Raw genomic sequence first — 23,255 nt, 5'->3', positions numbered from 1 at the left:
TCAGGCCTGATAACCATTCAATCCTAAAGAATGTGGTTCTCAGACATGAGGAGTATCAGAATCTCCTGGAAAGCTGTTAAATAGATTGCTGGGTCCCAACTCAGATTTTCTCTCATCCTGTACTGTGGGATGTAGCCAGAGAAAATGTGTGTCTAACAAGTTCCCTGCTGACGGTCCAGGAACCACACTTCGAGATCCACTGCCCTAGTGAGAACTGGGGCAGGGGTAAGGGGCTTCCTTGCAATGACAACCCACTCCAGTACTCTTGCCTGGAAAATCTCATGGATGGAGGAGCCTGGTAGGCTGCAATCCATGGGGTCGCTAAGAGTCGGATACAACTGAGTGACTTCTTTCACTTTTCACTTTCCTACATTGGAGAAGGAAACGGCAACCCACTCCAGTGTTCTTGCCTGTAGAATCCCAGGGACGGCGGAGCCTGGTGGGCTGCCATCTATGGGGTCGCACAGAGTCTGACACGACTGAAGCGACTTAGCAGCAGAAGCAGCAGAAGGGGCTTCCACGCCAGCAGCCTTAAGAGCTCACACCACTGTTTTAATGTTGAGTACTTTATATATATGTGTGTGAAAAAAAATATATATATATATATATCTTTTGGTAGCAGCATGTAGGATCTTAGTTTCCCTACCAGGGATTGCACCCCCTGTATTGGAAGCATGGAGTCTCAACCACTGAACTGCCAGGGAACTCCCTAATATTAAGTACCTCTAACCATGGTTCTCAACCTCCACTGCAGATAGAATCACCTGGGGAGTTTTAAAAAACATCCGGCCACCCACCCCCATCCCTAGAAATATTGATTTAGTTGACCTGAGGTGGATGTTGGGCATAGGTTCAAAAAGCTCCCCAAGGTGATTTGATGTACAGTCAAGGTTGAGAACTCCTGTAAACTTAAAATATTAGTTTCATATTCATGGAATCACCTCGCACTGGTTTGGTACACAGTGTGACTTAGTAAATATCAGCTGGACATGGATTTAAATCTTGCATCAGATCTCAATAGATTCTGTACTCTGGGTCTGAAGAAGTTGAGTACCGGTATACTGTTTTGGGTAAAGAATCCGCCTGCAATGCGGGAGACCTGGGTTCGATCCCTGGGTTGGGAAAATCTCCTGGAGGAGGGCATGGCAACCCACTCCAATATTCTTGCCTGGAGAATCTCCAAGGACAGAGGAGCCTGACAGGTTACAGTCCATGGGGTTGCAAAAGAGTCGGACAAGACTGAGCAACTAAGCATAGGGCACAAACTGTCTTGGCGTTTCCCAGGAGGACCTTGAAGACCTGAACCTTTCAAGCATCTTCAAAAGCACTTTATTGAGTGCCTATGCCATGCCCGGCCCTGGGCTGGAAGCGCTGGGGAGAATGGAAAACAATCTTGGCTATCCATAATCCCCCGCGTCAGCCACGCTTCCATTCCAGAACTGCTCAGAAGGGAAAGACAGTCGCCGGGCTGTCAGGAAGCCGTGTGCTCCCGAATCCAGGCTAGGTAGTTGGCCACGTCAGTGTACACACCCGGCTTCAAGCGGTTGCCGCAACCTGAGCCCCAGCTGACTATGCCTCGCAGGATGAGCTGGCGCTCAGGGGTCTCATCCTCACACACCAGAGGGCCTCCGGAGTCACCCTGGGTTGGGAACACGCGGCTCAGCGTCCTTGGCTGGTGTCCGCCCTTGACTGGGTTGGGGAAGGGCGCCAAGCGGGCCCCAGGCTCACCTGGCACGCATCAGTGCCGCCCTCGAGGAAGCCAGCGCAGAGCATGCCGCGGGTGAAGGCTGCTCCGTGCACGTCGGGGGCGGAGCAGCGCTCCGGGTCGATGAGCGGCACCTGAGCCTCCTGCAGGAAGCTGGAATATTCCCCACCTGCGAACCGAGAGCACCCTCCTCACACCCCTCCAGAGTCCGCTTGACGCCCAGACCATGGACCTGGCTTTACCAGGCTCTTTCAAACCCGCTATAATCTCCTGTCTTCCTCGCAGCAAGCCCGGGAGGGAATGAATTGCCTTTAACACCTATTTCATAGACAGGAAGCCAGAGAGGAGCTGTGATGAGAACCGACCAGGAGGAAACAGGACTGCTTCTGAACCCCACCCCCACTTCCCATCCAGTGGCTCAAAACCTTGCTCCCCATCCAACCCACCTGAGGCTCCAACGAGGGTCAGCGTTCTAGTAGCCCTTGCAGCCCAGTGCCCAGAGGGAACCCAGAGAACGTGCGGCTCTCCCGCTTCGCCACAGGAGTTCTGGGGACTCCCCCACTCCCCCAACAGTGAATTTCAAGCCCTTGGAGAAGCAGACTGCAGAGACAGGGGCCCTGCACGTCCCCACAATCCACCAGGTAGGCCCCACCTGTCTACCTGCAGGCTTCTCTTGCCTACCCCGGTGGCCAGAAGCCTCCCTCCTGCTTCCAGCCGTTCTGCCTACCCTCGAACTGGTGACCCCAGCCGGCCACCTCGCAGACTGCGGCTTCGGATTCGGCGGGGCGGGCGGCGCTACTCGGCAGGCACACTGGCTGAACGAAAGGCGACGGATGCGCGCAGCAGCCGTCCGCGTTCTCCTGCAAGCGCACCAGAGCTAACCCGCGCGGGGAGAAGCGTAAGACCGGGACGCCCGGACTTCGAGCTCTGCACACCCTTTCCCCTGATCCCCGCGGGCGTTCCTCCACGCACCCAGGTCGTGCTGGTAGGTGATGGGCGAGAAGGCCTCATGCAGGCGGTAGTCCCGCACTGCCAGCGTCTGGCACTGCTCACAGCTCTGGTTGTGGCGGTCCTGGCCGAGCACCACGGTCAGCTCCTCCGGCGCAGGTCTGGGGACAGCGTCGGAAAAAGAAAGCGCGTTCAGAGCGGGCCACAGGCATCCTGCGGGAGCCCCCTTCTTCCGAACCCCCAAATAGGGTTTGGCTTCCTCCTGGGAAGCTCTGAAAGGGAGAAGGGGGCAAAGGTGGGCGGGGACGCAGAGAGGTAGGGCACGAGTTCAGGTGTCGCGCGGAAGCTGGGCGCAGAGGAGAGAGACGCTAGGGGGGTCCCGGGCGGGGAGCTGAGCTCGAGGACACTCGCCGGTTCTGCAGGCAGTGAGCCGCAGTCAGCACCCAACAGGGAGCGATGAGGCTGCCGGCGCAGAAATGTTGGCCCCAGTACAGCGCGGCGATGTAGGGATGCGCCCCGGGGAGCGCCACCAGTCCTCCGACGACGCGGTTCAGCGAGGACAGCCATTTGCGGAGCCGCTGTCCACAGCCCCCGGGGCCTGCGCCGGCCAGAAGAGTCGGCTGTTCGGGCGGCGAGTGCCAGCCTGTGGGAAGAGCCCAGGCTGAGGACCTGGAGACCCACGGTCGATCGGTTGGAATATAGCTCGTCCCGCGCCCTCTCCGCTCGACCCCTTCCGACTACCTGAAGTCAGGGATGGAAGCGGGGTCTGGGTCGTGGACTCAGGTTTCTGCAAAGCCGACGGCGAGGGCAAGGGGAAGACCTCGTGCCCAGCTGTGGCCTGGCAAGGTGCCAGGCGGCAGTAATTCCAGCTCAGTTGGTCGCCTTTCCAAATGAAGCACCACGGGCGGGTGTCGTTGTCGGGGTTCCTGTAACCACGAGGTGAGGTGGAGGCGCTGTTTTGAACGTGAGAAGCCCTAGAAGGGCCCTGGGGCGGAAGGGGACTTCCAGCCGCGTCCCACGCGCGCACCGGCAGAAGGCGTGGTCGCCCAGTCCCCAGTTCAGCACTTGCTCTGCGGTCACATTCCAGTAGGTGGCCTCGGAGGCCCACGACTGACAGGGTACTCCGGACAGCGTGGTCCTGGCCGTGCCGCGGTAGCTGAGTCCGCGGTCGCGGTCGTCGTAGCAACTCGCCTTGAGATCTGGGGAGAGAGGAGGCTCCCCGCCGCCGCTAGGTGATGATTTGGCCCCTCCCCCCTGCCCCCAGCCGCCCTCGCACCCACGGCGCCACTCCCCCTCCTCCCTCTCTGCAAGTCCTTCCCACGTGGGGTGGGGCTTCCGCTTCCTAGAGACCTTAACTCACCTACGTCGCACAAACGTCCCGCGAAGCTAGCAGGGCAACGGCACAGGCGGTGGCCCTCCGCCTGTAGGCAGCTGCCCCCGTTGAGACACGGGTTGGTGCGGCAGACTGGGAGAAGGAGCACTCTGAGTCATCCCTAGGCCCAAAGAGGGCTCAGAGAGCTCCCTCTTACAGTGGCACACCACCTGGCCTCCTGCCAGCCTTTCTTCCTCACCGTGCACTCTGGTCCCTGCCCAGCTCCCAGCCAGTCTACTCACCCTGGCTGGCCAGTGGCTTGCATTGGGCATTCGGACCCTTGCATTGGCACTTGACCACACCTGCTGGCTCAAGCCTATGCCATATTTCATTCTCGTGGAAGAACTGGAAAAACTGGGGCTCAAAGCACTTCTCTGGGGACAAAAGGAGAAGAGGAACCATGCCAAGTCTCCGGGAATCCACAGGACTTCTCCAGTGGGTCTGAGGCTGCCCCTGTTGCCCAGTGCCCCCATCCCTGGCCTCAGCATCTCCTCACCTTTCTGGCAGTGCTTCCCAGTGAGGTGATCTGCACAGATGCAGTGTGGGCCATCGGGCATGTTCATACAGGTCCCTCCCTTCTGGCAGGGATTGTGTTTGCTGCAGTGGTCTGAGAGATGGACACAGAGGGAGAAAGAGCAGGGAGCCGGAGTCGGACAGATGGGGGCCAAGTCCCTACCCAAACGTGCTTGTCTTTTGACCTTGGCCCTCCAAGTTTCCAAGCCTTAGTTTACCCACCTGCAAAATGAGGCTACCCACTCTTAGAACTTCTCCCTCTGGGGGAGAAGGAGATAGGTGGGCCCAGAATCCCATGTATTTTGGGTCTGATGATACCCAGGAGAGGAGCTAGGGGTGGGGAGAGGGCCCTGGGTCACTCCAGAGGTTGTATGGCACCTTTCACTTTCTTGGGTTCCAGGCAGTATGCCCATCGTTGGTCCTTCTCAAAGTTGGGGGTGGTAGCACACCTGTAGAAAGAGAGGAAACTTAAGATGTGGAAGTGACCCAAGTGCCTATCAACAGATGATTGGTTTAAGAAGAGGTGGTACATACACAATGGAATATTACTCAGCCATAACAAAAGAATAAAATATTGCCATTTGCAGCAACATGGATGGACCTAGGGAATTAGTATACTAAGTGAAGCAAGTCAGATAAAGATAAATATTATATGCTATCACTTACATGTGGAATCTAAACAATAATACATGTGAATCTATGTACAAAATAGAAACAGACTCCCAGACATAGAAAACAAACTTACAGTTCCCAAAGTGGAAAGGGAGGGGATAAATTAGGAATATGAGATTAATGGAGAGAAACTACTATACATGAAATAGATAAGCAACAAGGATTTACTGTATAACACAAGTAATTATTTTATTTTTTTATTTTTTATTTTTCCCAATTATTTTTATTAGTTGGAGGCTAATTACTTTACAATATTGTAGTGGTTTTTGCCATACATTGACATGAATCAGCCATGGATTTACATGTGTTCCCCATCCACAAGTAATTATTTTCAACGTCTTATAATAACATACACACACACACACACACACATGTATTCTCCAGGCCAGAATGCTGGAGTGGGTAGCCTTTCCCTTCTCTAGGGGATCTTCCCAACCCAAGGACTGAACCCAGGCTCCTGCATTGCAGGCGGATTCTTTACCAGCTAAGCCACTAGGGAAGCCCATGTATACGTATATATATATATATAACTGAATCCTTTTGCAGCATACCTGGAACCAACACAACATTGTCAATCAACTATACTTCAATAAATAAAAGAAAGAGATGAGGCTTCCTTGCTCTGCCCAAGAGGCTAAGCTCACCTCCCCTATCACAACCCCCTCTCTTCAAGCAGGGTTCCCTGGACAGAAGGCTGGGCAGAGTCCACAGAAGGCCCCTGCTCCAGCCCTTTGTGGGTAGTCTTACCAAGGTCGGGGGCCTGGCCGGCCTCTGTGGATGCATTTATGATACAGCTGCCGGTGGTACTGGAAGGGGAAGTGGCAGGGTTCCCCGGTGACAGTGAGAACTGTAAGGATAACACACTCCTTAATGCCTTTCCCTGTGCCCCCATTGACCAAGGACCACCCTCAGAGTCTGGTTGGAAGAAGGATAGACCTTTGAAAAGACCTTCAAGACCATGCGTGCACGCTATGGGGATTATCCAGGCAGGAATACTGGAATGGGATGCCATGCCCTTCTCCAGAGGATCCAGGGATTGAACCTGTGTCTCTTATGTCTCCTGTATTGGCGAGCAAGTTCTTTACCACTAGTACCACCTGGGAAGCCCTACCTTCAAGACCACATCCTGCTTAAGAGTTGGGGTCTGGAGTCTGACAGCTGGAGTGGACTCCTGACTCCACCAACTACTAACTGGGTGACTTCGGACAAATCTGCAGCCCCCAGGCCTAGAAGACTGCTTGCCACAAAGCAGGCACTTAATAAATACTTGCTGAATGTTGAAGTTACTTGACCATTCTGAGCCTTACTTGCCTCATGTCTAAAATGGCAAAAATAATACATAGTTAAGATGAAGGGTTTAGGTTTTGCAAGATGAAAAGAATTGTAGAGATGGATGGTGGTAAGGATTGCACAACAATACTATCATACTTAATACCACTGAACTCGACTTAAAAATGGTTGAGATAGGGACTTCCCTAGTGATCCAGTGGTTAGGAGTCCACCTGTCAATGCAGGGGATGTGGGTTCGATCCCCGATCAGGGAACTAAGATCCCACAAGCTGTGGGGCAATTAAGTCCTGAGTGCTGCAACTACTGAACCTGTGCTCTAAGTCATAGGTTTTGCAACTAGGGAGGTCCCAATGTGCCTCAACAAAGACCCAGTGCAGCCAAAGAAATAAATAGCTGAGGTAGAGCATTTTATGTTATGTGTATTTTACCACAATAAAAAAAAAACAATATAGGTCTATTTGTACAGAAAGATATTCATAATTTTAAATAAAGTAAGTAAAAAACAGCATGTCCTATTTTTTACAAGTATTTTTACATATGCATAAAAAAATAAATCTAGAAGGATATCTCCAAAATTTGTAAAAGTGGTTTTTGGAAGATAGTGGATTGTGGGTAACTTTTCCTTCTCTTCTATTTCTGTAACTTCTGTAGTTTTTACAATAAAAATATTGCTATCATAATTTTTAAAAAATAGTACAGTTGAGCTTCATTATTCAGCTTCTGTGTTTGCTTATCTACATGTCTCACTAAAACTTATCTGTAACCTCAAACCAATACTCAAGGTGCTTTCACAATCATTTGTAGACATGTACAGAGTGGTGACCAATTTGAGTCACCCGAAGTGCACATTCCCAGCTAAGGTCAAACGAAGTGATGTTCTGCTTCTTATTCAGCTCCTACTGAAAATAAGGGTCCTTTTCACACTCTATTTAGTGCCACATTTTCAAATTTTGTGCTTTTGGTAAATGATTTTGCTTGAAAATGGCTGCCAAGTAGAGTGCTGGAGTGTGGTCCAGTGTTCCTACAGCACAAGAGGGCTGTGATGTATATCACAGAGGACATTTTCGGACTAGATAAGCTTCATCCAGGTGTGAGCTAATAGTGCCGCTGGCCATGAGCTCAATATCAATGAATCAACAACATCTATTAAGTAAAGTGTCTTTAAACAAAATCACATATAAGGCAAGGTTATGTATTGATGGTTGATGAAAATGTAACCAGAGCTCACAGGAACCTAACCCTATATTTTCTCTAGGAGTAATGGTTTGGTTTTTGCTAATTCAGTATTCATGGTGACTTTATAGAACACGACTGCTAGGAATAATGAGAATTGACTGTATATACTTCAAATGAGTGTTGTGAAACTTAAATGAGATTGTGTCTGTAAAACATTGAGAGTCTGTGTTTGATATACATCAGCTCATATTTTGTCCTTAAAGGTATAGTGGTACTTGTGCTGAGGGCCAAATCACGGACAGGATAATAAAGAAAGAGGGAGAAGCATTTGAGATAGATCTTTAAGATGCAAATGGAATGAAAAAACAGCAAGTGAAAATTGCTCAGTTGTGTCCAACTCTTTTTGACTGTATAGTCCATGGAATTCTCCAGGCCAGAATACTGGAGTGGGTAGCCTTTCCCTTCTCCAGGGGATCTTCCCAACCCAGGGATTGAACCCAGGTCTCCTGCATTGCAGGCAGATTCTTTACCAGCTGAGCCACAAGGGAAGCCCAGATGGAATGGAGAACCTTAAGTTGGTGGTTAGGCAAGGACAGAGCAGCTAGGTTGGGTCAGGCTAGAGGGAGGAGAGCCATTTGGCTGGGTGCGAAGTGCTGAAGAGAGGAGATGAGGTAGTCAGGGTTGGCTGGGCTGGGCCTCAGGGCCATGCTGAGGGACTGTGTCTCATCCCACCAGGCCAGGCTTACCAGAGCAAGCTCTAGTTTGCAACTCTAGGTAAATATTTAGTGTCTAGAAGAATAAAGACAATAGGGAGCTAGGGGGAGATGGCAGATATCCCCCATCTAAAAGGAAACTTGATAATAAAAGTCAATATATTTTAAGCATTTACCATGCACCAAAATGTGGGCTGAATGTCTCACTAGGATAAATGACTCATTTCTTCTTCTCAGCAACCTTAAGAGTTTTACCATTACCAGCCTGGTTTTACAGGTGGGGAAATTTAAGCTTGGAGAAGTCAAGTCACTGACCCAGAGCCACCCAGCCCATGAGTGATGAAGCTGGGATTCAGAAGCATTTGGGCTCTAAGGCCCTGCTCTCAGTCCTTTCTTGTCTGTCAAGGGCCCTGGCCTTTGTGTGGCCTGCCTGATGCCTGTGAGATACATCTAGAAGAGGAAAGGATGAGACAGGCCTGGGAAGCTGAGGAAGAAGAGCAGGGGCTGGGCCAGGCACTCAGATACAGCCCCGACCTGCCCTCAAGGAGCACACAGCTCACTATCACTCTGGGTCTGCAACACCCACTTGCACAAGACTCGACACATAGCATGCACCCAGGTCTGAATGCCAGCCAGACAACTCCGGGGGTAAGAGTGAAGAGTGCCCAGGATCCTCCCTCCTACTCCAAGGGCCAGAGACTAACAATCTGCACACCCCTACCATGACTCATCCCTGTCCGAGGCTCTCTCTGGAGGTGGTCCCAGGCTACTTACCCACTGTGTGCTCACTCTCTGTGAGTTTATGCTTCTTGGGGCCTTTCCAAGGTGGAGTCTACAAGGGAGAGAAGAAGAGAGGGAATTTTGCCAGAAAGTCATTGCCTGCTCCCGTCCCATGCTAGTCCCCAGCTTCCTCTTACAGCCCCGAATTGCAGAGATTTCCTCCAAAGGCCTGGACCCCTCTTCACTCCTCCTGTTGTCTCCTCAATTTCCCTCTCCCCCAGAAATGCAGGCCACATTCTGATAGCCACCAGTCTGTCTATTCTCTCTCTCCTCTACTTGGGCCTTATGGGTTTGCCTCGTCTTTCCAAACAGGACTTCCAGTCTCCTGGGCCAAAAGGTCATGGTCAGAGGCCAAAGCTGTGACAGGAACCCACCAGGGCCATCCCAGTATAACCCTCCTGGTTCCCACAGTCCTCACCGAAACCGTTGACTCCAGGCTCACCAGCAGGGCCCCCAGGAGCAGCAGAGCCCTCATGGCGTCTCTCTGTTGGTCCAACCACTTGACCAGGAGTCCAGATCAATAGAACTGGTCAAAGGTCCCTGAGGCCTGGGGAGCAGAGATTGGCTGAGCTGCCCTTCTAGGCTGTTTATGGGAAGTCAAGCAAAGAGTTTCCCTGATGAACCCCTAAGGATGGTAAAGCCGGGAGCTAGTGGATGGCAGTAGAATAATAAGGAGTGGGGCTCCCCCCATCTTTCTCAGATAGTAGAACTGGAAGCAGGAAGAGAGGTTGCCTCATTTCCAGGCCTACTGGGGATGAGGAGGGTAAGGAAATCCAAAAGAAGCTCCCTACTTTGGGAATCTGAGAGTCCATGGGGAAGTATCTTGTTGTTTTGTTGCCAAGTCACGTTCAACTCTTTTGCGACCCCATGGACTGTAGTCCACCAGGCTCCTCTGTCCATGGGATATCCCAGGCAAGAACACTGGAGTGGGTTGCCATTTCCTTCTCCAATGGGGAAATGTATTCATTTTCTATTGCTGTCTAAAATTAACTACAAACTTTGCAGATTAAAATAATACCCATAGTTAGTTCACAAATCTCTGGGTCTAAAGTCCTACACTGCGTGACTCAGTTTTCTGCTCAGTTTCACAAAACTGAGTTCAAGGCTGAGTTCTCTGGAGGCTCTGGGGAAAAATTCCCTTCCAAGGTCATTCAGGTCATTGGCAGAATTCAGTTTTTCGCATTTATAAAAAGTGAGGTCCCTGTTTCCTTGCAAGCCATCAGCTAGGGGCTGCCCTCAACTGCTAGAAGCTTCCTGCATTTCTTGCCATAGAGTCCCTTCAATTTTCCAAGCCAACAACAGAGAATCTCTGCCATGTTGACTCTTTCTCACCCTTTGAATTTCCTCTGTTAGGAAGAACCCTGTCCCTTTTAAGGATTCATCTGATTAGGTCAGACCCACTAAGGAAAATCTCCCTCTCTTAAGGTCAAGTGATTTAGGACCTTACTTATATTCATAGCATTCTTGTACAGAAGCCTCTAGATTAGAATTTGATTAAATAACTGGGAGAAGGTATGCTTACACCAGGGTCTTGGGGGCCATCTTAGAGTTCTACCTACAAAGTAAGTAAATGATCCCATGGAAAAAATACCAAAATTACTAAACCAAGAAGTGCTAAAATATGCAATTGGAGCACAAGGAAGGGAGATGTGTTCAGCATGTATTATTTTTCCTTCCTAACAGCCATTTATCTTGGTTCAGTAAGGATACCCTGATTTTTCCTTTGAAAATCATTCCTCCTTCATCCCCTCCATGAGTCTCTAGTGCTGCCCACTCTACCTTCAGTTCTAGGGCTGGGGGTGTGGCCTAGGTCTGGCCAATCAGAGTATGGTATTTCTAGACCACAGGGATTGGTTCAGGGATAAGCCATACACAAGTTTGGCCAATTGGAGTCAGCCTTGGGACTTTTCACCAGAACTTTTAGGATACAAGTACTTTCTTCCTCTTGGAGTCCCTAAGAATGCAATCCTGGAGATGCTGATGGCCATCTCTATCACTGCCTGGGGAGGCATACATATGCCTGCCTGAGAATGAAGCATATAGGAATAGCAGAGCAAACAGGGAAGGGAGGATGGAAGAATGCTATAGGAAGCAAGCTCCTAGATGGTACCCATAGACCCTCACCTCCTGGAATTCATGACCTTGAATAGTCTCTTCCTACACTGGGTCAGAGCTCTTCTGTATCCAGCAGAATATGGCAGAAATGATAATGTTTGACTTGTGAGCCCAGGTCATAAAAGGGATTGCAGTTTCAGTCTTGGTCTCATGGATCACTCACTCTGGGGGAGGCCAGCTGCCATGCTGCGAGGACACTCAAGTAGCCCTTCAGGGAGGCCCATGAGGGAAGAAAGTAAAGTCTTCAGCCAACAATCAACACCAATTGGACAGTCATGTGAATGAACACTTTTGACATGGATATTGCAGCCCCAACGAGCATCTGGCCTGCAACCTCATTAGAGACCTCAAGCCAGACCATCCAGCTAGACAGCTCCTAAATTCTTGAACCTCTGAAGTTGTGAAAATCCTCATTGACTTTTGTTGTTTTAAGCCATAAATTTTAGGATTATTTGCTACCCAGCATTTGATAACACAGGTAGAGTGATTATTGATTATTTTGTTTGAGAATCTGGATCCTAAAACTAGAGATAGCCTCAAGAACTCTCAGTTACATGTACCAATTAAAATCAATTTGAATGGACTTCCATCATTTTCAATCAAAGAAGTCCTGACTGGTCCAAAGTAATTTGTGGGAAATGAAGTGAAGACAGAATATAGCAAATTCTTGATTCTGATGGAAGAGAGGCAGGTCATGGAAGATTTCCTGGGACAGAAACACAGCAACAGGAAGGCGGGAGTAGAGGCACCACTTCAACAATTTGTTTTCAAAAGTGGAAGTAATGGCTAATAAGACCATGATGAAAGTGAAACCGTGAGATGTATAGACGACTCATTAAGGTGAAAGCACCTTCATCAGGTCTTGATTTCAGTTCCTGAATACAGTCTGTGGCCCAGAACTGGTCCCATACTGGCTCCTTCCATCTGATGTACCAGCTCTCCCTCCAAATGGAAGGGGCCTTTTAAACACATCGTCACAAAGAATAGGAAGTTGCAGGTGGGAAAGGAAGAGAAGGGCTTCCAGGCAGGCAAGTACTACAGCTTCACAGAAGCCTGAATGTGGCATGGCAGATGGAGAATACGGTAAGCACTGGTTGCTTTATATGGAATGTGAGATGAGACAACCAGTCTGCTGGGACCAGAGGTGGATATTCATGAGTATTTGGATGTTCGACATCTGTTCCCCCCTCCTCTTCTAGTCTGCTAGTTTCTATTTGGGGTTGTGTGTGCATGCTAAGTTGTTTCAGTTGTGTCTGACTCTTTGCAACCCCACGGACTGTAGCTCACCAGGCTCCTCTGTCCATGGGATTCTCCAGACAAGAATACCAGAGTGGGTTGCCATGTGCTCCTCCAGGGGATCTTCCCGACCCAAGGGCTGAACCCATGTCTCTTAAATTTCCTGCACTGGCAGGCAGGTTCTTTACCACTAGTGCCACCTGGGAAGCTCATATTTGGGGTCAACCCACCCCTATTGCCATCTACTCTTCCCCCAGGATATATAGGACACATTCCAACTGGGGAGGTTTATCTTCCAGCATGATGTCTTTTTTGCCTTTTCATACTGTCCACAGGGTTACCCAGGCAAGAATACTGGAGTGGTTTGCCATTCCCTCCTCCAGTGGACCACATTTTTTCAGAACTCTTCACTATGATACATCCATCTTGAGTGGCCCTGCGCAGCATGGCTCATAGCTTCACTGAGTTACACAAGTCCCTTTGCCGTGACAAGCCTGTGATCCAATATGCTACTGGGGAAGAGCAGAGGGCAATTAACAATAGCTCTAGAAAGAATGAAGCAGCTGGGCTAAAGTAGAGACGATGCTCAGTTGTGGATGTGTCTGGTGGTGAGAGTACAGTCTGATTCTGTAAAGAACAATATTGCATATGAACCTGGAATGTTAGGTCCATGAATCGAGGTAAATTGGATGTGGTCAGGCAGGAGATGGCAAGACTGAACATTGACATCTTAGGAATCAGTGAACTAAAATGGACAGGAATGGTCAAATTGAATTCAGATGATCATTATATCTACTACTGTAGACAAGAGTCCCTCAGAAGAAAGGGAATAGCCCTCATAGTCAACAAAAGAGTCTGAAATGCCATACTTGGGTGCAGTCTCAAAAACAACAGAATAATCTCAGTTCTTTTCCAAGGCAAACCATTCAACATAACAGTAATCCAAGTCTATGCCCCAACTACTGATGCTAAAGAAGCTGAAGTTGACTGGTTCTATGCAGACCTACAACACCTTGTAGATCTAACACACACACACACACACACACACACATACAAAATGTTCTTTTCATCATAGAGGATTGGAATGCAAAAGTAGGAAGTCAAGAGATACCTGGGAAAAAAAGGCAAGTTTGGCCTTGGAGTACAAAATGAAGCAGGGCACACTGGTCATAGCAAACACCCTCTTCCAACAATGCAAGAGACAACTCTACACATGGACATGGACACCACCAGAGAGTGATACCAAAATCAGATTGATTATGCTCTTTGCAGCCAAAGATGGAGAAGTACTATACAGTCAGGAAAAACAAGGCCTGGAGCTGACTGTGGCTTAGATCATGAGTGCCTTATTGCAAAATTAAGGCTTACCTTAAAGAAAGTAGGGAAAACCACTAGGCCATTCAGGTATGACCTAAATAAAATCTCTTATGATTATACAGTGGAGGTGATGAATATATTCAAGGGATTAGATCTGCTAGACAGAGTGCCTGAAGAACTATGGATGGAAGTTCATAATGCTGTACAAGAAGCAGTGACCAAAACCATCCCAAAGAAATAGAAAGGCAAGAAGGCTAAGTGGTTGTCTGAGAAGTCTTTACAAATAGCTGAGGAAAGAAGAGAAGCAAAATGCAAGGGAGAGAGGGAAAGATATACCCAACTGAATGCAGAGTTCCAGAGAACAGCAAGAAGAGATAAGAAGGCCTTCTTAAATGAACAATGTAAAGAAATATAGGAAAACATTAGAATGTGAAAGACAGATTTCTTCAACAAAATGAGAGATATCAAGGGAAAATTTCATGCAAAGATGGGCACAGTAAAGGACAGAAACCACAAGGACCTAACAGAAGCAGGAGAGATTAAGATGGGGTGGCAAAAATACACAGAAGAACTATACAAGAAAGGTCTTAGTGACCTGGATAACCATGAGGGTGTGGTTACTCACTTAAAGTCAGATATCCTGGAATGTGAAGTCAAGTGGGCCTTAGGAAGCATTACCACAAACAAAGCTAGTGAAGGTGATGGAATTCCAGCTGAGCTATTTCAAATTGTAAAAGATGATGCTGTTGAAGTGCTGCACTCAATATGCCAGCAAATTTGGAAAACCCAGCAGTGGTGACAGGACTGAAAAGGTCAGTTTTCATTCCAGTCCCAAAGAAGGGCAATGCCAAAGAACATTCAAACTACTGTACAACTGCACTCATTTTACATGATAGCAACATTATGCTCAAAATCCTTCAAGCTAGGTTTTAGCCTAGTATGTGAACCAAGAACTTCTAGATGTACAAGCTGGGTTTTGAAGAGGCAGAGAAACCAGAGATCAAATTGCCAACATTCACTGAATCATGGAGAAAGCAAGGGAATTCCAAAAAACATCTACTTCTGTTTCATTGACCATGCTAAAGCCTTTGACTGTGTGGATGACAACAAACTGTGGAAAATGCTTAGAGATGAGAGTATCGACTTCCTTACCTGTCTCCCGAGAAACCTATACTTGGGTCAAGAAGTAATAGTTAGAACAGGACATGTATCAAAGTTGGGAAAGGAATACAACAAGGCTGTATATTGTTATTCTGTTTATTTCACTTCTGTGCAGAAGACATCATGGGAAATGCCAGGCTGGATGAATCACAAGCTGGAATCAAGACTGCTGGAAGAAATATCAACATCCTCAAATATGCAGACAATACTACTCTAATGGCAGAAGATGAAGAGGAACTAAAGAGCCTGTTGATGAGGGTGAGAGAAGAGAGCAAAAAGGCTGGCTGTCTTTCACTCAGCACTCAAAAATCGAAGATTATGGCATCTGGTCCCATCACTTCATGGCAAATAGATGGGGAAACAGTGGAAACAGTGACAGATTTGATTTTCTTGGGCTCCAAAATCATTGCAGGCAGTAACTACAGCCATGAAATTAAAAGGTGCTTGCTCCTTGAAAGGAAAGCTACAACAAACATAGACAGCATATTAAAAAGCAAAGAAATCATTTGCCAACAAAGGTCCATATAGTGAAAGCTATGTTTTTTCTAGTAGTCATGTATGAACATGTGAGTTGAACCATAAAGAAGGCTGATCACTAAAGAATGGATACTTTCAAATTGTGGTGTTGGAGAAGACTCTTGAGAGTCTCTTGGATTGCAAGATCAAACCAGTCAATCCTAAAGGAAATCAACCCTGAATATTCATTGGAAGAACCGTTGCTGAAGCTCTAATACTTTGGCCACCTGATGCAAGGAGCCAACTCATTGGAAAAGACCCTGCTTCTAGGTAAGATTGAAGGCAAAAGGAGATGGGGGCGGCAGAGGATGAGATGGCTAGATAGCATCACCAACTCAATGGACATTAGTTTGAGCAAACTCCAGGAGACAGTGGAGGAAAGAGGAGCCCATGGAGTTGCAAAGAGTCAGAATCCTGGGAGAGAGCACCCATTGATTGAGTTTAGGTCTCTCTGACTATGTTAGTGTAGGGAGAGAGTGATCTAGTCCATTAGGCTTCCATAGTGGGAGGTGGTCACTGGAAATTACCCTTCCCTTACACAATAAGGGAGTTGTTCTTCACAGCTTAGCAACTGAACAACAACAACTTCCCTATTGTGTGGGGGAAGGGTAATTTCCAGTGACCACTTCCCACTATGGAAGCCTAACGGGCTAGATCACCCTCTCCCTACATTAAGGTAATCAGAGAGACCTAAACTGGGCCAACAGGCTCTCACTCCCAGGATTCTGAATCCTGAACAGGCCACACAAGCAAGGGTGGTGAAAAGTGCCAGGGTTGGAGGTCTGCCATTTCACCAACTGTACCCTGGCCAGACTGTCCCTGCTCCATGGTATAAGTCAGGATGCCTTCCAAAACCCAAGCTTAAGTAGCAAGGAAATTTAAATTTATCATTTCATATCATAAGAGCTCTAGAGTGGAAGGGCTCCAGGAACAGAGCTTTCAGTGGTTTAACAATGTCATCAAGAGTCCATGTTCTTGGCTGATTCACACTCTTGTGCAGCAGAAACTAACCTAACATTGTAAAGCAATTATACTCAAAAAAAAAAAAAAAGAAAGAAAGAACCCAAGTTCTTTTTTCTTTTGTTTACTATGGTCCTCAGTGTGCATACTTCAAGCTGATTCCCTCATGGCCACCAAATGACTACCACAGCTCCAAGAATCATGTCTAAACTCCAGTGAAGAAGGACCTTCCCTTCCATTAGATCATTCTTATAAATGAGGAAAGTTCCCTCCCCAAAATTCCAAAGCAGACCTCCTCTCGTGGCTCAGTGGCCACAACTGGGTTATCTGCTACTCCTAACCAATCTCTAGCAAGGGTAAGGGGTTCTCTATAACTCTCTTAGGCCAATCAACCCTGGAGCCAAGTCAGAGACATGCAGGTCATGTGGCCACAGGAACAGAATTAGGACTCTGCAAAAGAGGAAGAAATAGACATTAGGTAGACAACCACAGTTGTAATTCCTACATTCTGGTCCTCTAGTGGTCCTTTATTCCTACTTATTTCCAAGTGTATTCCTTCTAGCTGATGCTATGAACCGTTGAGGGCATTCCCATGATATAAATTCCCTTTTGTATAAGTAGCTAGAGTCATATTCCAGTGCTTCTAGACAAAAGCTTTCACTCTCCCTTATCCCTCAAGTCTAACCAGGCTTCAAGTTCTGTTCATTACACTACCCACATATTTCTCAAAATCCTCCACTTCTCTCCGTTCCTACTGCCTCTTTCTTTGACTTCCAGAAAAATCAAGGTATCAACAGTGCTGGAACATAATTTGAGAACCTCTGGTGGACATCTGTCATTTCCCTTCTTTAGCATCCATTCTCCCTTTATCTAGCAAGAGCCCTCAATGTTCCTTTGGGGAGGGGCCCATTCCCCCTTCCATCAAGTGGACTGGAGAAAGCTTACCCTTTCCCTCAGCTGAGGGTGGAGTGGACATGTGATCCAGGCCTGGCCAACTAGAACAGTGCCTCTTTTGGAAAACTCAAGATGCTTAGATCCTTAATTCAGAGAAGAATGTTTCTCATGTTTATTCATTCTAGTTTATTTTCATTTAAAATTTTTTTTTGGTTAAATTTAAGCTCTTTAGAAGTTACTTTTGGAAATTGAGACACATTACTAATACTGCAGGAATTGGCGACACCTTGATTTAAAACTTTCTTTATACTGTGATTTTCTTTCAGGTGTATTTTGTAAAATGAAACATTAAATTTTTTCTTAACTTAATTTTTTTCTTAAAATAAAGACTTTATCACAATTAAAAAAAAGAACACTGCCTCTTTCTGTCCTCAGTGATTGGTTCAAAGGGAACACCTGACCCAAATCAAACCAATGAGAGGCAACCCCAGGATTTTTTGCTAGAATCAAGATAGAGTCTTTCTCTTTCTATAAAAGTAGCCCTGTTGGTAGGAAGTGAGCTTGAAGCTGCTGGCAGCCATTAACATCTCAGGAACGGGCTGAGATAAAGATAACACTTTAAAAGCTGAGTCAGGGTATGGGAAAGACAAATTTTGAGTGACGCAATTTGAGACCTGAGATGCAATGACACTTGTAATCAGAACCACGACTTATACTTTTAAATTACTTAAATCAATAAATTTCTTTTTTTTTTTTTACCTTGGCCAGTTTTAGTTGCAATTAAAAACTCCTAACTGATGCAAGCAGGAATTTATCCGTTGTTACCATCAAGTTCCTAAAACAAAAGAAAACAAAACCCCTAGTGATCAGCTCTGTAAGTCAGTACCCTAAAGAATAGGACAATGATCTTAGAAGTAGGGACTGGAGGGAAAAAATAGCAGTGAACTTGAATCAGGAAAACTTCAAATCCCATCTTGGCCACTGACCCCCAGTGTGATCACTGGGTCAGGTGCTCAGCTTTCCTGAACCTTGATTACCATACCTCTTTAGGGAGGGAATGGCACTCAGACCAACAAGCATGGCTTGTTGAGATGCTTGAATGGGAATTCATGTGAAAGGGCCAAGCTGGCATATGATTGGGGCTCAGTCTATAGGAGTTTACAAAGAAACTTTCCCTAGAAAGAATATAAAAGAGAAACAAGAAAAAAAAAAAAGAAAGAAAAATTTTTAAAGAAAAAAAAAAGAAAGAAACTTTTCCATGTGGACATCTCTACCCCCACTTTAGCAGTTTCTACACACATGCCCAGCTCCTCCTGAACATCTGGGTCCCTTATCATCTGCTTTGGATCAGAGCAGAAAGGTACTCAGGTTTCTGTCTTCCCACAGCTGGAGCATCTACGGGATCAGAAGGGAGAAACTATCAAGTTCCTGCTCACAAGGGCTTGGATCCACACAGACACACATAGACAGCCCTTCTTCATAGCAGGGACTTGGAAGGAAGATTTCAAGAAGTGGCAGACCTACCTATTCAAAGACAAGTTTAGGGGGTCAGAAGGTACCCAGCCCACCATCCTTCATTCCTCCTTACTTAGTGGCATCATTTTTCTCCCAGTTGTTCAGGCTGTCACCATGGAACCTTTGTACAAATGGAAGCCTCTCCTTCCTCCAGACGAGTGCTGCCTATCAGAACTTCTGTGATGATGGAAACATTCTATAGCCATTAGTCAAATGTGGCTATTGAACATTTGAAAACTGGCTAGTGTGACTGAGGAACTGGATTTTCATTAATTAATTTAAGTTTAAATAGCACACGTGGCCAGTGGCTACTGTATTGGACAACACAGCTCCACAGTGTGACAGGAGAGAAAGGTGTATGAAATATTGTTGGAAAGCTACATGGGCCCAGATCAAGTTGGGCCCTAATATGTCATGGGGAACAGTTTGGGTTTTATTTATAAGTGTAATGGGAAGTGAATTAGTTATCTACTGAAGCTAATAAGAGATGCAAATTGCTCCCAAATTTAGCAACTTAAATTACAAACATTTACAGGCATACCTCACTTTATGGCACTTCAAAGATCGTGCAACTGGGGGAGGGTCCATTTCCAAGTTCATTCATAAAGCCACTGACTTCAGGTTCTTCTTGATGGTTGGCCAGAGACTTCAGTTCCCAATCATGTAGGCCTTGACACAGGTCAGTGACTTGAGGATGACATTTCATTATCTTTCGTCACTTTCACTGCATTTGTCTTTTCCTGTTTTGGGTTGTGCTGGGTCTTTGTTGTTACATGCAGGCTTTCTCTAGTTGCCACAAGCAAGGGCTACTCTTTGTTGCAGTCTGTGTGCTTCTCATTGTGGTGGTTTCTCTTGTGGAGCACGGACCAAGGCACACAGGCTTCAGTGGTTGTGGCACTTGGGCTCAATAGCTGCTTTTAGGGCTTAGTTGCTTCGTGGCATGTGGGATCTTAGTTCCCTGACCAGGGACTGAACCTGACTCCCCTGTACTGTAAGGCAAATTCTTAACCACTGGATCACTACGGAAGTCCCCTGATCTCCCTTTTTAAAAATCATTTTGAAAAAATAAATAAATAAAAAGATCATTTTGGCCATAGATAGAGAATGGGTTGTGCCTGGAGAATCCCAGGGATGGTGGACCCTGGTGGGCTGCCATCTATGGGGTCGCGCAGAGTCGGACATGACTGAAGCGACTTAGCAGCAGCAGCAGCAGAGAATGGGTTGAAGAGTCAGATTCTGGGAGTTGTGTGAGATACCTTCCTGTCCTTATCTCTTATCAGTCGCCAGGTCTTATTCATCCCATCTCCATGATAGCTCTCAATATGATCACTTCTCTGCACCCCCTGGCCACCTCCCCAGCACAGGGTATCATTCCTCTCTCTAATAGTTCCTCTTAAAAGGACCTCCTGCCTGTCTTACTTAGGATGGTGGTGATGGTTTAGTCGCTAAGTCATGTCCAACTCTTGTGACCCCATGTACTGCAGCCCACCAGGCTCCTCCGTCCATGGGATTTTCCAGGCAAGAATACTGGAATGGATTGCCATTTCCTTCTCCTGGGGATCTTCCCAACCTAGGAATTGAACCCAGGTCTCTTGCATTGCAGGCAGATTCTTTACTGACTGAGTTATGTTGCTGCTGCTGCTAAATCGCTTCAGTTGTGTCCGACTCTGCGACCCCATAGACGCCAGCCCACCCTGGGATGGCCAATCCCGTCCCTGGGATTCTCCAGGCACGAATACTGGAGTGGGTTGCCATTTCCTTCTCCAGTGCATGAAAGTGAAGTCACTCAGTCGTGTCCGACTCTTAGCAACCCCATGGACTGTAGCCTACTGGGCTCCTCTGTCCATGGGATTTCCCAGGCAAGAGTACTACAGTGGGTTGCCATTGCCTTCTCCGACTGAGCTATGAGGAAAGCCCTTACTCAGGATACGTGATTCTCAACAATGAAGCCAATTCTGGGTAACTGAGGCAGACAAGGAACTGACTGGGTGCTTTGTTGAATCCACCTACCCTCCTAAGGCCTGCCTCGACCTCCTCCCCTTCTTCTTCTACTGTCACCACAATGAACCCTCAGTGGTCCTCTAATGTCTGATATGAATCACTTGCTTTGGATTTCCAAGACCTGCTTGCAAACATTGGAAACATGCTCCAGGTACTAGGGACCTTGGAGAGGAAATTTTGCCTCTTCTCTGATTTCCCTAGTGGAGAACAGGGTCTGCCTCTGCATTTTATAGGTTTCCTCCTAAAGTGGAGGGGTATTCAGATGCTGGGCACCAAAATAATAGGTGTTTACAAGACAGCCTAAGCCTCTCTCTCCTGACCCTTCACCCCACCCCTAGCATGGCACACAGTAAGCAAATAAGATCAAACTACTTCCTGGTTTAACACACTCTGGACAGTTCCCCACTACCCTCAAAATGAAGTCTAAACTTGCTGAGCTTCCAAGAAGCTCCCTAATTCAGGCCTCTTTTGAAGGCCTGAGCCTCATTTCTTGCCCCCACCCCTCATCATGCATACCCCAATGTGCACCTGAAACTCTAGTTCAGTGCTCTGCCCTCAGGGGCCAAATGTATGAGCTCTCACCACCTTCCTTGATAGAACTCTGAACATGTACTGCCTCTTGCCAGAGCTCTTTCCTTCCCACACCAGTTACCTCTGAAAACTGCACATTCTCACTTAACTCTCCGGTCTCACTTGGACATGACAGCCTTCAGTGGGTGAGGTACCTGTCCTTTGTCCTACTGACCACTGGTTTTCCTTCTTTCAAGGTACTTATCTTTAGTCCCCAAAGTATCCTAGATCCATGCATTTCCCCACATCTCCACTGCCACCTTCTCAGTCCAAGTCATCATCCCCTGTCTCCTGGAATTCTAGAGCCTCCCAACTGCTTGTTCTGTCTCCATTCTTGTCCCCTTGAAAGTCTACTAGCTAGAGTAATCTTCTAAAAGGCTTTGAAATCTTTCAAAGGCTTCACATTTCACTTAAGAAAAACAAACTCTTCTCCATGGTTTGCAAAGCCTTCCAGGTTCTACTTAAATCCCTGCTCTTTCATTTCATATCAGACTTTTGGGCTCAGAAGCTACACAGGCCTTCTTCCTGTTCCCTGAACATAGCAAACTTACTCTAGGCTCAGAGCTTTGCACTTGCTATTGCCTCTGCTTGAAACTCTGTTCTAGATCTTTGGGTGGTTGGATCTGCTCAAATGTCACACCCTGAGACCAATTCCCTTCACTATTTTGTCTTACTGTCTTAATAGCATTTATCATTCTCTCAGACCACCCCAATTATTTGTTTACTCATAGGATTACCATCTTGATCCTCCTTGCAGGTAGGCAGAGAGACTGACTATCTTGCTAGCACTACTGTATTCCCCAGCTCCTGGCTCGGTGCCTGGCACGAAATATGTGCTCTGCATTTTTGGATGAATGAATGGATAGGAACCAGAGAAGCCTAGTTGAATCTGGCTTTGCTTTACTTGCAAGTTTGGGCAAGCCTCCGTTTCCTGGTGTGTGAAGTGAGGGTGGAGGGAGTAGGATGTTGAACTAGAAGGTGTTGATTAGCTGTAAAATTTCAACCTTGTTTTCTTCCTAGTCTTAGGCCTGAAGCCAGCCACTGGACCTCAGCTCCCCACCTGTATAATGGGTGTGAGCTCATGCCTGCGGCTTGGGGTGGTAGCGCTGCCTTATAAGGCAGCAGAGGCCGAGGGCGGGCGAAGCCGTGTGGGTGGAGAGAAATCACAACATCCGGCTGTGGGGGCAGGGCGGGGGCGCCCGCAGTGGGCAGGCCGGAGGTCGGGTCGCAACTAGGGAGGCCGCCAGCCTCCTCTAGGCCTCTCCTTGACTCCGATGTGCGCCCTCCAGGATGGGCCAACCCAAAAGCATACTGACGGACATACTGACCGAACTCGTTTGAGGCCGGCCCGCAGAAGGCCTAGAATGCCAAACGCATCCCCTTTAAACCCTGGAAAAGCCAGGGTGAACCAACGGGACCACACCCACACCGAGTGGCCCAATCAGAGTGCACTGCTGAGAATGACTGACCTTCGTTCATCCAATCAAATGCCAGGTGTCTGGGGCGTGATCCAGAGATCCCACCTCTGCTGTCCCCGAGGAGGGCTCGACCCTAATTGGCAGTTCGGTATCCTACGAAGGTGCTGAAATTCGAACGTAGGGGCTGAACCCCACCGCAGACCAACCAGGAAGAGGTGACGTTTTAGGTCCTGCCCGGCCTGTTCCTTTGAACGAATCCCTAGCTCCGGGGGCGGGGGATGATTAAGGGGTTGTCTAATGGGAAGACGGCGCGGGGAGCGCTCGCCTAGTTATTGGCCAAGTAAAGTAAACAGAAGGCGGGCCGGGGCGGGGCGTGCCGGAGC

At 47.6% G+C, this 23,255-nt stretch overlaps 1 protein-coding gene across 4 annotated transcripts; it reads right to left on the bottom strand.

The window, feature by feature from the left end:
• Positions 1-1,313: 1,313 nt before the first annotated feature.
• Positions 1,314-23,060, bottom strand: F12 (coagulation factor XII). Of its 4 annotated transcripts, XM_043465777.1 has the most exons (16): positions 19,425-19,570; positions 11,294-11,492; positions 9,588-9,716; positions 9,164-9,221; positions 5,958-6,057; positions 4,917-4,987; positions 4,522-4,632; positions 4,268-4,399; positions 4,014-4,118; positions 3,681-3,852; positions 3,395-3,579; positions 3,065-3,296; positions 2,678-2,814; positions 2,433-2,582; positions 1,729-1,874; positions 1,314-1,639 (listed from the first exon to the last, which is right to left on the bottom strand). In XM_043465777.1, the coding sequence occupies exons 3-16, from the start codon at positions 9,642-9,644 to the stop codon at positions 1,472-1,474; spliced, it is 1,824 nt and encodes a 607-aa protein (XP_043321712.1). In that variant the 5' UTR covers positions 9,645-9,716; positions 11,294-11,492; positions 19,425-19,570; the 3' UTR covers positions 1,314-1,471. The 4 variants fall into 4 exon arrangements, with proteins under 4 accessions (XP_043321712.1, XP_043321714.1, XP_043321715.1 ...); XM_043465779.1 differs by lacking the exons at positions 11,294-11,492; positions 19,425-19,570 and adding an exon at positions 22,924-23,060; XM_043465780.1 differs by lacking the exons at positions 2,433-2,582; positions 19,425-19,570 and having other exon boundaries at positions 11,294-11,489.
• Between the last annotated feature and the right edge of the window lie 195 nt (positions 23,061-23,255).

This window comes from Cervus canadensis, chromosome 4 (assembly GCF_019320065.1).
Source record: "Cervus canadensis isolate Bull #8, Minnesota chromosome 4, ASM1932006v1, whole genome shotgun sequence".
Lineage (NCBI taxonomy): Eukaryota > Metazoa > Chordata > Mammalia > Artiodactyla > Cervidae > Cervus > Cervus canadensis.
This window is presented reverse-complemented; position numbering and strand designations above follow the sequence as displayed.